This window comes from Penicillium lagena, assembly GCF_028827675.1.
Source record: "Penicillium lagena strain IBT 129212 chromosome Unknown utg000006l_segment0_segment0, whole genome shotgun sequence".
NCBI lineage: Eukaryota > Fungi > Ascomycota > Eurotiomycetes > Eurotiales > Aspergillaceae > Penicillium > Penicillium lagena.
Window position 1 is genome coordinate 2,804,944 of NW_026623227.1, and position 14,773 is coordinate 2,819,716.

General features: G+C 54.2%; 5 protein-coding genes across 5 annotated transcripts; 4 read left to right on the top strand and 1 right to left on the bottom strand.

Annotated features, from left to right (window-relative positions):
* Positions 1-95: 95 nt before the first annotated feature.
* N7510_009290 (uncharacterized protein) lies at positions 96-4,943 on the top strand (the record flags this gene model as incomplete). The annotated part of the gene is made up of 10 exons (XM_056981215.1): positions 96-330; positions 377-526; positions 585-1,566; positions 1,623-1,774; positions 1,857-2,545; positions 2,596-3,186; positions 3,225-3,376; positions 3,426-3,523; positions 3,574-4,006; positions 4,103-4,943. 10 exons carry the CDS (start codon positions 96-98, stop codon positions 4,941-4,943), a joined length of 4,323 nt encoding a protein of 1,440 aa, XP_056831424.1.
* A 201-nt stretch (positions 4,944-5,144) lies between these two features.
* On the top strand, positions 5,145-5,783 carry N7510_009291 (Mg-dependent acid phosphatase; the record flags this gene model as incomplete). Its single annotated transcript, XM_056981216.1, has 1 exon — positions 5,145-5,783. The coding sequence occupies one exon, from the start codon at positions 5,145-5,147 to the stop codon at positions 5,781-5,783; it is 639 nt and encodes a 212-aa protein (XP_056831425.1).
* Positions 5,784-6,000: 217 nt separating this feature from the next.
* N7510_009292 (transferase hexapeptide domain protein) lies at positions 6,001-6,771 on the top strand (the record flags this gene model as incomplete). Its single annotated transcript, XM_056981217.1, has 1 exon — positions 6,001-6,771. The coding sequence occupies one exon, from the start codon at positions 6,001-6,003 to the stop codon at positions 6,769-6,771; it is 771 nt and encodes a 256-aa protein (XP_056831426.1).
* Positions 6,772-7,179: 408 nt separating this feature from the next.
* Positions 7,180-13,254, bottom strand: N7510_009293 (putative filament-forming protein (Tpr/p270); the record flags this gene model as incomplete). The annotated part of the gene is made up of 2 exons (XM_056981218.1): positions 7,180-12,908; positions 12,963-13,254. 2 exons carry the CDS (start codon positions 13,252-13,254, stop codon positions 7,180-7,182), a joined length of 6,021 nt encoding a protein of 2,006 aa, XP_056831427.1.
* Positions 13,255-13,816: 562 nt separating this feature from the next.
* On the top strand, positions 13,817-14,692 carry N7510_009294 (transcription factor TFIIE subunit TFA2; the record flags this gene model as incomplete). The annotated part of the gene is made up of 1 exon (XM_056981219.1): positions 13,817-14,692. The coding sequence occupies one exon, from the start codon at positions 13,817-13,819 to the stop codon at positions 14,690-14,692; it is 876 nt and encodes a 291-aa protein (XP_056831428.1).
* Between the last annotated feature and the right edge of the window lie 81 nt (positions 14,693-14,773).

Consider the following 14,773-nt stretch of genomic DNA (forward strand, 5'->3'; position numbering starts at 1 on the left):
TGAAAACGTTCTCATATACTGTCCACGTGCCATCACGTAGTCTCTCTCTCCCATTCTTCCCACCCATCCTCAATGACTGACCCCCATCAATCACAATGCGAAAGAATCATCGCTTCTCCAAGTCTAACCGCTTCCCTTCCAACTCCAAGTTGCAGCCTAATAACCCAAATCTTGCCATTCCCACCCACAGCACCAGGCCTGGCCTGATTGACGAGAGTCTCATCGGAGGATCCCAGCAGCCACAACAATTCCGCATGCTCTCTCAGCAGTCTACCCACGATCCAATGCCTCATACCTACGATGATGAGGAAGATGAGTTTGATGCTTTCGGTAAGTGCACACACCCTCGTGTGTACGTCCGCTGATGGGCAAGCAGATCTCGAGCTACTAGCCCAAACCGAAGCTCCAGCAATGACGATGCCTCGAGGGAACTCAGGGTTTCCAGTATCTACGCCTCTTCAGGGATCGTGCCAGTCTAATACTGGGCACGACAATGCTCCCCAGCATATTTCGAGATTCTTTCATCGTGAGTGACTTGACTCTGGTAGTTCAACCCATCCACTCTCGTTGCTAACAGAATCCAGCAAGTTCTAGCACCACCCCTCTTCGAGGCCAAGGGTCCAGATCGTCGGAAATAGGATCAATGACTCCATCGAGTCCGTTGATGCGGAAGGCAGGTCCGCTGGAACAGGGCTATCTTGAGACTGCCCGCAAGTACTATCAACCTGACACCATGCAGTCATTTCCCCAGCCTTTTTCGTCCCATCAAAGCTCAGAGGCTGCAACACGCCCCAAAGTCCCTTTCCTCAATATCCCACCCTCTATTCGAGGGATTCTTCTTGTCTCCGTGAACGACCTGCCCGAATCACACAGATCGCTCTTTAGATTCCCGCTATTCAACGCAATCCAATCTAAATGCTTCCATGCCGTCTACAACACCAGTGACAACCTTGTTCTCTCCGCTCCAACGGGTAGCGGCAAGACGGTTGTTATGGAACTGGCTATCTGCAGACTTCTCAACACCCTGAAAGACGAGCGATTCAAGGTTGTCTACCAGGCGCCTACGAAAGCGCTCTGCGCAGAACGCTTCCGAGATTGGAACCAAAAGCTATCCGCCCTGGACGTGAAATGTGCAGAGTGCACCGGCGACACAGACTACACGCAGCTCCGCAGCGTGCAGAACAGCCAGGTCATCATCACAACGCCCGAGAAATGGGACAGCATGACCCGCAAATGGAAAGACCACATACGTCTCATGCAGCTCATTAAACTGTTCCTCATTGACGAAGTGCATATCCTCAAGGAAACTCGCGGTGCAACCCTCGAAGCGGTCGTCTCGCGCATGAAGACTATCGGATCGAATGTGCGCTTCGTGGCTCTCAGCGCTACGGTCCCTAATTCAGACGACGTCGCGACATGGCTTGGCAAGGACGCCACGAATCAGCATGTGCCTGCGCACAGAGAGCATTTCGGAGAGGAGTTTCGGCCGGTCAAGTTACAGAAGTTCGTTTATGGATATCAGTCGACCGCAAATGATTTTGCTTTTGATAAGATCTGTGCTTCTAAGTGAGTCGAGTCTTTCTGGACGAGCGTGAGTCTCGTGCTGAGTGAGATATATGTAGACTTCCTGAGGTTCTTGGGATGCACTCTTCTCAGAAACCTATCATGATCTTTTGCTGCACCAGGAACTCGACTGTTGCCACTGCCAAAGAACTGGTTTCGCTGTGGACGAGGACCAACCCGCCCGCTAGACTTTGGAAGGGGCCAAGCAAGCGTATCGAATCGCACAATGACGACCTGAAGAGCATGTATCCCCTCAACCTCTATAAGATAGCTGAATGCTTACTGACAAGCAGCCACCATTACCGCGGGAGTGGCCTTCCACCACGCCGGACTTGGTCCCGCAGACCGCCATACCGTCGAGAAGGGCTTTCTGGGAGGCGACATCAACGTTATCTGCTGTACATCGACACTCGCAGTTGGAGTTAACCTGCCCTGCCACTTGGTGATCATCAAAAACACCGTTGGCTGGCAAGAGGGCGGTTGCAAAGAATACTCCGATCTCGAGATGATGCAGATGCTCGGTCGAGCAGGCCGGCCCCAGTTCGACGATAGTGCCACGGCAGTGATACTAACCCGCAAGGAGCGAGTGGCTCACTACGAGAAACTGGTCTCTGGATCTGAGAGCCTGGAAAGCTGCTTGCATCTCAACCTGATTGAGCACCTGAACGCAGAAATCGGACTGGGGAACGTCTCTGACGTGGACTCGGCGGCCAAATGGCTTGCGGGCACGTTTTTGTTTATTCGCCTGCGCCGAAATCCTACGCATTACAAGCTCAAGGAGGATGCGAACCAGGATGATGAGGATGAGATGCTTCAGCGGATCTGTGAGAAGGATATCAAGCTTCTTCAGGAGAATGGGCTGGTGGAGTCCGATGCTCTTCGATCAACCCAGTTCGGGGAAGCAATGGCGCGGTACTACATCCGATTTGAGACTATGAAGACGCTTCTGTCATTGAAGCCACAGGCAACCATTTCCCAGACCGTGAGTTTATAACATACAACTGTCGAAGATTCGACTAACCCAACTACCAGCTTACCGCAATCTCCCAAGCCGAGGAATTTCGCGAACTCAGACTAAAAGCAGGCGAAAAGTCTCTATACAGAGAGATCAACAATGACCCCGGCATCCGGTACCCGATCAAAGTCGACATCGCCCTGCCATGCCACAAGATCACACTTCTCCTCCAATCCGAGCTGGGAGCGACTGAGTTTCCGGACACTGACCAGCTCCAAAAGCACAAGTTCCCCTTCCAGCAGGACAAGAACCAGGTCTTTGCGCATGTCAACAGATTGATCCGATGCGTAATCGACTGCCATATTGCGCGGGGCGACTCAGTCGCCATTCAAAATGCCTTGTCCCTAGCACGCAGCTTCGGCGCGAAGGTGTGGGATCACTCGCCGCTTCAGATGAAGCAGATCGAGCAGGTGGGCGTTGTTACTGTGCGCAGACTGGCTACTGCAGGGATTACGAGTATCGAGGCACTGGAGTCGACAGAGGCAAATCGCATCGAGATGATTCTCAGTAAGAACCCCCCCCTTTGGGAGCAAGCTCCTCGGACGACTCAAGGAGTTTCCGAAGTTGAGGGTTTCTGTGAAGATTATGGACAAGGTTTGATATCATCGGTCTGTATTGGGAGTTGTCACTGACCAGGGACAAATAGGAAACGAAGATTGGCGCCGTCAAAATCCGCTTCAAAGTGGACATGGCATTTATGAACGACAAGGTCCCGGTCTTCTTTCAGCGTCGGCCTGTTTATGTCTGCTCCTTGGCTGAGACTTCAGATGGACGGATGATTGACTTCAGACGGATCAGGTCAGTTATTTTCATGCAGATCTGCTGCTGGATACTGATGGTCTTGAAGTGCGAGTAAGCTCCAGGAAGGACTTCAAACGCTGCTCTCTGCGGAATTGAAGAGCCCAGATCAGTTCATTGTTTGTCACGTCATGTGTGATGATATCGGTGCGTATACTCTCTCAAAACGAGGTTGGGAATATACTGACAGTTCATAGCGGGGACCTGGAGACAGGCTGAGATCAGACCTGACGTGCCTTCACATTTCTTTCCGTATAAACGCGATGAGAACGCCAGGGGACCGGGAAAAGACATCTCGCGACACAATTCCCACAACAGGGATGTATCTATACGAAGTAATCGAGTAAAAGATGACTTCGAGGGCGACGACCTGGAACTCGACGACTTCCTTGCTGCAAGTCAGAGCCCTGAGAAAGCGAAGAAGCTCATTGAGCCGTCAAGCTGTCAGCGGGACAGTGCAGACTGGATGTTCATCGACAATACTCCCACTCCCAGCCCGCCGCACCCAGCACGCAAATCCCACGGATGGACCGCCATAAATGACAACTGGCCGACAAACACAAACATGGGTTCTGTCCAGCTAGATGACGAGGAAAACGAAAACGAGCCGATCCGACTTCCCACTGGGCGGTGGGCATGCAATCACAAATGCAAAGACAAGACGAGGTGCTTTTCTTCCTTCTCATTCTAATTCTATATCTCGTCTGCTAATTGATGGTGGCATAGCTGCAAGCACTTCTGTTGCCGAGATGGCCTGGAGAAACCGCCCAAACGCAGTAGGAAGCAGGCTGCTATTCCGAATCAGAAGAGTGCCGGTCTCAGTCAATTGACTTTGTCGGCGAGTATGAGCAAGAAAGACTCGACTAGCAGGTTGAGGGAGCAGGAACAAGATGCGGAAAATGCCTTGCTTGGGAGAAAGTCTGAGAAGAAAAGGATGAGTGGATTGCCAGCCTCTTCGGAGTGTGGTGGTATTAACATCAACCATCGGCCGGAAACTATGTCGAGTGACTATGACGATGACATTTTTTTCGACGACTTGCCCTCTCGGTCCTTGCTGATGGGGAAAGTGGGATCAAGTGTGGTGAAGCCGAACGCTAATGCTCAAGAACGGAACGAAACAACTGGATCGGCAGTGGGAACTTGGGAAATGGGAGAAGTACGCAGCACTGCCAAGGCCACTGCTCCCCAAGTCGGAATAGCCGTGCCCAAATCTCCTGCCAAGCCACAGGACGATCTGGATTTCTTCGATGTGTGGGATGATCTGACATCCGAACCGGAGACCTTCAAGGATCCCAAAGAGCCTGAGGCTTCGAAAGACGTTGTGGCGCTGAACCCGTCCGAGGCAAACGGATCGCGCAAACCTAAGCGAAAGGCTAGCAAGATGGATGTTGTGGAAGGGCAGTTGTTTCAGCATGAGAAACGGGTCAAGCCTGCTTCTTCGATGGACGCCACAACTCCTGAGGAATCGACGCAGGTCGAGCGCAAGGCGATGAAGGTCTCTGCTGAGTGGGACGATATCGATCCTCTGCTGCTGGATGAGTTTAAGGATATTGTTAACTTCTTCTAATTTTGTTTCAAGCCGTATACCTAGGTAGTCAACAACAATGCTCATTATCATCATCACTCTTATACTTCCCCATTCCACCAATCCCCCTGGACGGGCCCGTGCCCGGGACCCACGGCTCCATCTCCCCGTCGTCCCACCAAACTGATTCCCTGTTTCTGTCCACGATTTTTCTCTCCTCCAAATCCCCTACCTCTCCCAGCCATGAAAGCCAAGCGCCAAAACACACTACCACTCGAAGACGCCTCGGTGGCTCTAGCCACCTTCACAGACGGCCAACCGCTCCCTAAACTCATCGTCTTCGACCTGGACTACACGCTCTGGCCCTTCTGGGTCGACACGCACGTCAGCGCGCCCGTGAAACCGCGCGACAACAACTCCCGTGCCGTCGACCGCTGGGGCGAGTCATTCGCCTTCTACCCAGCCGTCTCGTCCATCGTACACGCCTGCAACGGCCGCGAAATCCCGCTCGCGCTCGCATCGCGCACCCACGCCCCAGACCTGGCGCGCGACATGCTCAAGGCTCTGCATATCATCCCTTCCTTTTCTGACAATCCCGCCGCGAACGCGATGAAGACGACCCGCGCGCTGGAGCATTTTGATTATATCCAGATCTTCCCTGCGAACAAGACGGCGCATTTTGCGAAGATCCAGCAGGCCAGCGGGGTCGAGTATGAGGATATGCTATTCTTTGATGACGAGGCACGGAATCGCAATGTTGAGACTGAGCTGGGGGTGACATTTTGTCTAGTCCGCGATGGCCTGACTCGCGATGAGTTTGATCGTGGGGTCATGGCTTGGAGGAAACGGAATGGCATTAAGCAGCGCGCGGAGGGGGAGTGATTTTTTATTATTATATATATATATTGTAACTACTTGTGATTAGATCCAGATACCCGAATATACTACCTAGACATGAAGGACACCGAATTTAAGAGATACATTCTATGGATATAGTTCCTGCTGTTTTTGCAGCAGGGCAAGCTTTGACCCACCAGTCTTCACCTCCGCGGAACCAACCCGGCCACTTCCACCACCAACAACAACAACAATAACAGCGATGGCCACCCTCAAACCTCCTTCAGCAACCCACCGCTCCTCATCCCACCCGCAAGGCCCTCCTCGTGCCCCCCTTAAAGTAGACCCCAGCGCCACGATCGCCGACACGGCCGTCTTCCAAGGGACGCACCCCATAACCATCGGTCCCGGCACGGTCATCCACCCACGCGCACGACTCTATTCCTACGAGGGGCCGATCACAATTGGAGATGGATGCATTATCAGCGAGAAAGCGGTGATTGGCGCTGCGCCAGAGTCGGCGTCGAAAGAGCGCAGCGCGTCGAGTTCCAGGACTGCCTCTCCGTCTCCGTCTACACCCACCGAGGACACCACCACACAAACAAGACACACACCAGCGCCAGAGGAAGGCCTCCCAATCCGTATATCCTACTTCGTCACCATCGGCCCCCTCTCCTGCATCCTCCCGGGTTCGCACATCCACTCCGCCGCCGCAATCGACAGTCTAGCGACCATCCACCGCGGCGCAGAGGTTGGGTCCCACGCCAAGATCTGCGCGGGCTGCGTCGTTCCGCAAAATGGACGCGTCGCTGAGTGGACGGTTGTCTGGGGGTCTGGGGTCGGTCAGCGGCGAGTACGTGCGAGAAGTGCGAGGCCTCCTTGTTCCGCTGTGCGTGTTGCGGCGCATGTTGCCCAGGTGCCTGTGCCCGGGTCTGCGCCGGAGGGGAAGTTAATAGAGGATGCACGGTTGATGGTCCTTGTGAGGGAGAGGGAGGCATTGGGGAAGATGATTGCTGGTGCGAAGAAGAGGTAGACTATGCTTATGGCTATGGCTATGGCTATGGCTATCTCTCCTGTACTTGGCAACGGAGCAGCTTGGTCGCTGTCTTGTACAGTTGGTTCGGAGATTCATGTCTTTTACTGCTTATACCCCTTTGTACATTACTTTCTAAATGGAATGCATAGATCCATTAGTTTTGGATATGGAGAACTAGACAATACATCCATTCAGCACCCCCGCAACAGATCAGATGCGAATGGGGTACATGAAACATCACGAAACAAAGGAAAATAGATATTATGCTCTGATCCATGCTCGAAATGGCAGTAGGGCTTGCATGACCCTTCAACCACATGAAAACATACGTGAAAAAAACATGAAAACACAAAAAGAATACAACACAAATGGTAACAATGATACATGAAGAAGCCTTGTAGAAAATCAGGAAGAACCAGCACCACCACGAGCTTGTCCACCACCACCTCGCATTCTCTTGCCTCCGCTTGCACTCTCAGGAGTGGCGTCAGGGCCCTCTTCGCGCGTGCGCTTGTTCCCTTGTGGAATGAACTGGCGCGCTTGCACATTCAAGGCACCACCGCCTCGAGCTGCTGTCGGACTCGATTGACCCGGGTTCTGTTGGCTCTGCGCAACACTGGCGTTCTGGTTTCCACCGCGGCCTTGACCTCGGCCGCCACGGCCACGTGGAAGGCCACTGCCGCGCTGACTCTGCTGAGTCTGGGCCTGGCCTTGTTGCTGATCTCCTTGCTGTTGTTGATGACCGAAGGGATTCTGCTGGCCACCGCCGCGTCCACCTCGTCCGCCTCGCGCAACCGGCAATCCAGATTGGAGAGCTCGTAGCATACCCGGAGCGGTACCTGCAGGTGGTTTGCTGGGCAGAGAAGTAGGCTGCTGCTTGCCTTGCTGATCTTGTTGGAGCTGGCCAAATGGATTCGCAGGAGCGACAGCTTCGCCGCCTTCTTGTTGCTCCTCACCATTGGCTGCGGTTTCAGCCGTGTCGGGTACTTTGACTGTTTGTTCGGTGGCCGGAGCAGGAGAGGGTGCAGCAGGAGGTTGTGGTGTGGCTGCCGGCGCAGGAGACGCGGCTGGCTTTGGTGTTTGAGCGGCGGCAGGAGCGGGCTTGGCCATCTTGGCCACCTCCCACACTTCCACCACGGGCTTCTGCGGAGTCTCAGTAGCAGCCTTTTGGACCACGTCGATCTTGGCCTGCGAAGTGCGGAATCTAGTGTCGAGCATGCTGATCCGGGCAAGTGACTTCTTGTCGGACAGCTCCACAGCAGATTTGATCTTCTCGACCAGTTCTTCTTCGTGCGTCTTCTTGAGCGCCTCCTTCTCCTCGTTGAACTTCTTCTCCAACTCCGCCGTCGCTTCTCCGTTGCCCCCTGCAGATGATCCCTGGGCCTGGGCCTCCTGCTTCTCCTTCTCTCTTTGCTGATGCATCAGGGCCTTAATGTTGTTGCGGACGATGGTCTGAATGGTCTTGTTCTTGTGAACAAGCTCTCTGGCTTGAGCGTCGGTCAACTCGGGAAGCTCGACTGTCTTTGATGGCGTTGCTGGTGCCGATGCTTGTTGCTGATCGCTCACTGCCGGAGTATCAGGAGCAGCAGGCTGTTCACCACCAGCAGACAGCTTCTCGATCTCGGCTCGGTGGGCGGCACGAATTTCGGCCAGCTTGTTGTTGAACATTTCCTTGAGCTTGTCGGAGCGTTCCTTGATCTTGGCCGCCAGCTCGGCATCCTTCGCAGCCAGGAGACCATCCTTTTCAGCAAGAGCTGCTTCCAGGCGTTGGATCTTCTCCTCTAGAGACTTGATCTTCTCCTCCAGAGACTTGATCTTCTGTTCATCAGCAGGAGCGGTGGTAACTTGAGTCGTTGAAGTCGGGAACTGGGACGCAGGTGTCGGGTTGACCGCATCCGTTTCGGTAGTAGCCGCAGTCGGTGCGGCAGCTGGGGTCGGAGTGGCAGCTGGAGCTGGCGTCTGGGCCATTTTGCTCTTCAGCTCTTCCAGCTCTTCCTTCGTAGTCTTCAATTCATCCTGGATAACCTCCTTCTCCTGCAAGGCCACATTCAACTCCATTTGCTTGCTGTTGACCTTCCCAGTCAGATCCTTCGACCGCGCCTTGAATTGTTCGGTGAGCTTTGCTTTCAGGTCCTGCCTTTGGTCCTCGGCTTGTTTGAGTTGTTCAGGGAATGCGGTGGCCTGGGCTTGTAGAGTATCCCGTGCGGACACAGCTTCGTCGCGTTCCTTTTCGAGGGTCGCGAGCTTCTGCTTCAGCTCTTCCATCTCAGCCGGATCCACCCGGTCGTATTTCTGGAGGATGTCTTGTATGCGCTGCTGGTAACGATCGCGGTCGGCTTGAAGCAGCTGCATCTCGCCATCCTTGGTTTCGGCCAAATTCTCCAGTTCGCGGATCTTGGACCCGAGAGGCTCAATTTGCTGGTTGAGTTCATCGACACGAGCAGACTTCTCGGCCAGCGCAGTCTCGGTCTGCCTGAGTTGGTTGCGAAGCGTTACGCTGCTCTCGCGGAAAACGTTGAGCTCGTTGATCGTCTCCATAAGCTTGTTATGGTTCAGCGCATTGTGCTCGCTATCAGCAGCAGCCCGACGTTGTTGTTCAAGCTTGAGGCGTGTTTCGTCCAGTTGAGATTGAGTGTAGTCGAGTTGCTGGCGAAGACGCTTGCTCTCCTGCACTGAGAGATGGTATTGAACATCAACGATCTCCTTCTCACGGCGCAGGAACTTGATGACCTCCTGGAGACCCTCTAGGTTTGGTGCCATCTGCTCTCCTTCCTGCTCCTCATTTTCGGCGACATTGGCGCGGTCCCGTTGCAATGAAGAGATCTGGCCGCTGATATTCTCCAGTTGCGAGTGCAGGAGAGAGTTCTGGTGAAGAACTTCTTCCCGGCGTTTCTGTAATTCAGCAAGCTCGCTTTCGTATCTGGCCTTCATCTCCACCCAGCTCTCCTCTTTCTGGGCCAGGTCCCTCTTGTAAGTCTCGGACTGGGACCTCACCCCAGCGATATCGAGTTTCAGTTGGTTGGCTTCGGCACGAACTGCCTGAAGGTTCTTCGCTGCTTCGGCATGCTTGACAAGCTCACTTTCATAATTTTGTTGCGCATGCTGAGCGATTTCAGCCTGGGCTTTCAGGTCCTCCTGGTGGAACTGAGCAGCAGCGACGTGTCGTTCATTGTCGTCCTTCAGTCGAGTAATATCTGCCTCGTAGGTAGCCTTTTGCTCGTCAAGACGGCGCGTAGCTTCGCCTTGCTCTTCACGAAGCTTGGACATTTCATTGTTGGTGTTGGACAACTCCGAAGAGATTTCTTCAATCCGCGTTTCGAGATCCTGGATCTTCTTGTCCTTCTCCTCAACAAGACGGTCGGTCTCTTCACGGTACTGATCCTGAGTGTCGGTGACTGACTGCAGCCGTTCTTCCGTGGCCTGGCTGATGGCTTGGTAGTCCTCGACTCGTTCCTTTGCGTGTTCGAGCTCAGTCCTCGCCAGTTCGAGGTCACGTTTCAGTTCGGAGACCTCGATGGCAAGCTCCTGCTCGCGGGTAAGACTACCGCCCTCGCCTGCCTCTTGCGTGACCACAGTGGTGTCGTCAGTCGCGCCAGGAACGCCACTAGGTCGAGTTTGGAGAACCTGGAGGCGCTCCTCGGCGCTTCGGAGTCCAACAGACAGCTCATCATTGCGTGCCTGCAGGTGATCTCTTGTCGTTTTCAAAGCGACCAATTCTTCGCGTACGGCGCCCAGGCTGGTAACCAGATCATCAATACGTTTCTGGCTCTGCTCGTGCTCGTACTCTCGGCGAAGAGTGGCCTTCTTAGACTCTTCGAGCTCGTCGTTGAGTTTTCGCTTGGTGGATTGTAGTTCAGACTCCAGTGACTCAATGTTTGATTGGAGTCGGCGGCGACTCTCACTATCCGAGTGCTCTCGCTCGTTCAGGATTGTCTGCAGGTTGGCGTTTAGGGAGTCGAGTCTGCTGCGCTCATTCCGCAATGTTTCGGTGTCCTCGATCAACCGCTTCTCGATGTTCTTCCACAGCTCCTTCTCCGCTTTCAGGTTGGCATTCTCCCGCTGGAGGCTTTCCGCCAGGCCCTTTGCCTCTACCAGATCCTCGGCCGCTTGCTGTGTCCGAACGTCTTGTCGGTTGGCTTGCTCGAAAAGCGTGTTACAACGTTTTTGGAGTTCGCCGTTCTCAGTCTTAAGCATATTGAAGTTGCTCTGGTGTAGCTCGGCGCGTTGGGAAGCGGTAGCAAGTTGACTGCTATATCGACTGATTTCGCTCATCAACTCGCTGTTCTTTCGGGAGAGCTCATTGACCTGCTGTCGCAAGGAGTTGTGATCGGTAGCGGTCTCCTCACGGAAACTGTCGAAATGAGTCTGGACCTTTCGAAGTAGTTCGGCGTAATCTGGAGCATCATTGGCCTGGCTGCTGATGCTGGCACCCAAAGGAGCCGCCCCGAGTGGGACGGATTGAGAAAAGACGGATGGGTCTCCGACAGGCTGGCGTCGGTGAGTGAGCATGCTACGGAAGGTATCGCGTTCCTTCACATAGCTCTTCGTCTGGGCGACCAAGTTGGCAATTTCGTCGCGGTAAGTTTGCACACGGATCCGCAGATCCTTCAGCTCCTCGTGCTCTTGTTGGCGGACGACATCCTTTGCACGGGCTTCCTCGCCCTCCATTCTGTCGCCAAGTTCCCTCAACATACGTCGGAGAGTAACATTTTGCTCCTGGAGCTCGTGGAGGTCTTTGAAAGTGGTGAGGTTTCGGCTGATGAAGCGACCAGTTGGGTTCAGGTCGGCGGCTGACTCCTCGATCTCATTGCGGGCGATCTTCTCCAGCTCCTCACGGTCATAGTCTTCGCCCTGTTTCGCGACGGCAACCTCCAAAACCAGAACCTTAACCTCGGCGCTCAGATCCCGAAGTTGTTGGCGTAGGATATCTCCTTCACGGGCTAGACCCTCAACCTGGCCCTGCCATTTCCTCGCTTCCTTGGTGGCGTCGTCACGTTCCTTGCCGGACGTTTCGAGAATGTTGGACATCTCCACAACCGCGTTTTCAAGGCGGGAGTGGTCTGCGCGAAGTTCGTCGATCTCAGGCTTGCTAGATTCGAGTTCTTGCATCATCTCATCCAGCGTCGACTGGAGCTCTTGGTTGTTCTTCTGCTCTCTCGAAAGCTGAGTGCGCATCTTGTCGTATTCCGTGTACATCTGGGTCAACGTGAGATTGCCCTTGCCACGAGAGGCCCGGGGAGAGAAGGTGCTACCGGGAGTTCCGGGCCGCATTGGGGTGCTAGGGCCTGCTCCATTCAGCGAACGAGCAGGGCTCATAGATCCAAGCCTAGGTCCTTCAGACTCGAGCTGGCTGACGGATATCTCAAGCTCGGCAACCCGACGCTCAGCTGCTTGCTTGTCGGCGTGTTCGGTCTCAATTTCGACACGGAGGCGCGAAATTTCCTCCGCTGCATCATCCTTGGCCTTCTCCAACGCCAATTGACACTCTTGCACGCGTTTCTTGGCTGTCTCCGCTGAAGATCCATGCAACTCGGCAAGTCGCTTGAGACTATCACGCTCAATTCGGGAAGACTCGTCAGCCTGGATTGCTTCTTCCTTCAGTTGCTGGATGCTGGCCAAGGATTCTTCGTAGCGCTGTTCCGTTTCGTCCAAACGGCTCTTGAGGGAGTTCTCGCTGCGCCGCAGGGAGTCGATGGTCGAATTGGCCTCCTCATTCTCGCGCTGCAGTTCGGAGATCCGGGCACTCTTTTCTTTGCGGAACTTGATGTACTCGGCGGATTTGGTCTTCAGCTCGGTCTCGAACCATTCGTTGTTCTTCTTTGTGAGGTCAAGCTCTTGCTGAAGGTTCTGCTCGCGGAATCGTGCGCTAGCAGCGGCCGAGTTCGCACTCTGAAGATTCTGTTCCGCGGTGGAAAGCTCTCGCCGCAGCTCGATGGTCTTCTTGTGCTGCGTCGAAAGCTCCTCGGCTAATTTATCATGAGCAGCAGACTTCGACTCAAGTAAAGCCAGCGTATCTCGATTCGAGGCTTCAAGAGACGAGATGCGCGACTTGAGGGTTGTGGTTTCGGACTCGTTTGACGTGGAAGATGATTTGAGCGTGGAAATCTCTGACTCGAGAGCAGAACGAGTGGTTTCTAATCGTGTCAGAATGGAGATGTTTATATCGCCACAAAAATGGTCCAACCTACCTGATTCGTGTAATTTCTTCCTCAAATCTTCGACCTCCTTGTGACCTTTCTCCACGGTGCCTTTCAAACCCTTGATCTTCGATTCATTGCTGCGTACCGCATTCTCCAGCTCAACCTCCAAGCGAAGTTTGTCGGATTTAAGTTCATCATATTCATGTGCCTTTTTGGTGATGGACGCCAGTAGCTGATTGACCAGGTCCACGGTCGGGGCCTGCGTCAGGGTGGAGAGCGTAGCTTCTGGGATAGCATAATGAGAGGATAGATAAGGAAGTTCAACTGCAGCGTCTGCCATGATGGTTGACGTTTCAACAGCTGCGAGCTGTTGGGCCGCGCGTGTTGGGGAGTGTAATGGCGCGGCGCAGAGCAGGAGCTGTCCAACGCGCGATGTGTACCGTTCTCAGACACGTACACAAGGCGCTGCTGGAAAAGCCTATGACATTGCGTTGCAAGAGAAAGAGAGAGAAAGAAAACGGAACAAAGACACGCCAATAATAAGTGAGAGATGAGTGAGGGCAATTGGCGGGTTGAGGTGTGTCGAAGGGCGAGTTTCGATCGCGGCGACGGGGTTGGCGAGCTTGCCCGATGCGGTTAGGTGGTCACGTGGACTGCGGCTCGTCTTGAACGCTTGTTCTGACCTTGCCTTTTGTCAATTCCCATCAGCCCGGGCTGTTCTTTAGTCTTCCAGTCTCATCATTGCTGCCGTCTTATGTTCCGCACTACTGACTAGGCACCTCGAGAGCTCGACCTGGCTCCGACAAAAGCCACGCCTGGCTCTCGCCCAGCTGTATCTGGACTTGCCTCTCCCTCGATTCACTTCACCCGACTTTGAGCATCTGTGATCCACCATCGCCAGCATGTCCTACCTACAGAACCAGCTCAAGAGCTTCAACGCCAGCGTGATGGAGTCGGCGAACCGCATGCCGCAACAGCGGCGCGTTGTCAACAACGCTTCGGCCAGCAGCTCGCAAGTCCCTTCGTCTGCGCCGACTCCTTCATCCTCCGGCGAAGCCAAGAAGAAGCGCCACGATGTCGACATAGTTTACTCGCAGCCCGCCAACACCGGCACGGGCAAGGACATCATGACGCAGGTCCTTTTTGCGATCGAGCACATGAAAACCAAGGGCGTGCCGCTCAAGTTCGACAATATCGTCTCGTATCTCTCCCTGCAGCACCGCGAAAATGACCCGGGCTACATCCATGCCCTCCGGAGCATTCTACAAATGCACGAGAAGGTCGATTTCGATCCGAGCGGCGCAAATGGTGAGGGGACCTTCAGCTTCCGTCCCCCGCACAACATTCGCACTCCCGAGCAACTGCTGCAGCATCTGCAGGCACAGACGACCGCGGCGGGGATGAGTGTCCGTGATCTGCGAGAGGGGTGGCCGAATGTCGAGGAAGCGATCAACCAGATGGAGAAGGAAGGGAAGCTGCTCGTGACCCGGAACAAGAAGGATGACCATGCCAAGATGGTGTGGGCGAACGATCCCTCGCTGATGGAGCACTTCGATGACGAATTCAAGCAGATCTGGGACAAGATCAAGATCCCGAGTGCGCAGGATGTCAAGGAGGAGCTGGAGAAGGCCGGTATCACGCCTACCAACAAGAACAAGGTGGTGAAGGCGCGGCCCAAGGTGGAGCAGAAGAAGACCAAGAAGCCCCGGCGCAGCGGCAAGACCACCAACACGCACATGATGGGTATTCTTCGGGACTACTCTCATCTGAAGCGGTGATGTGATGCCTTTCACCCTTTTTTCTTTTTTTCTCCCAGCATGGACTCGGCGTTGAAACAATTCCCGTTTCTGACATGACTT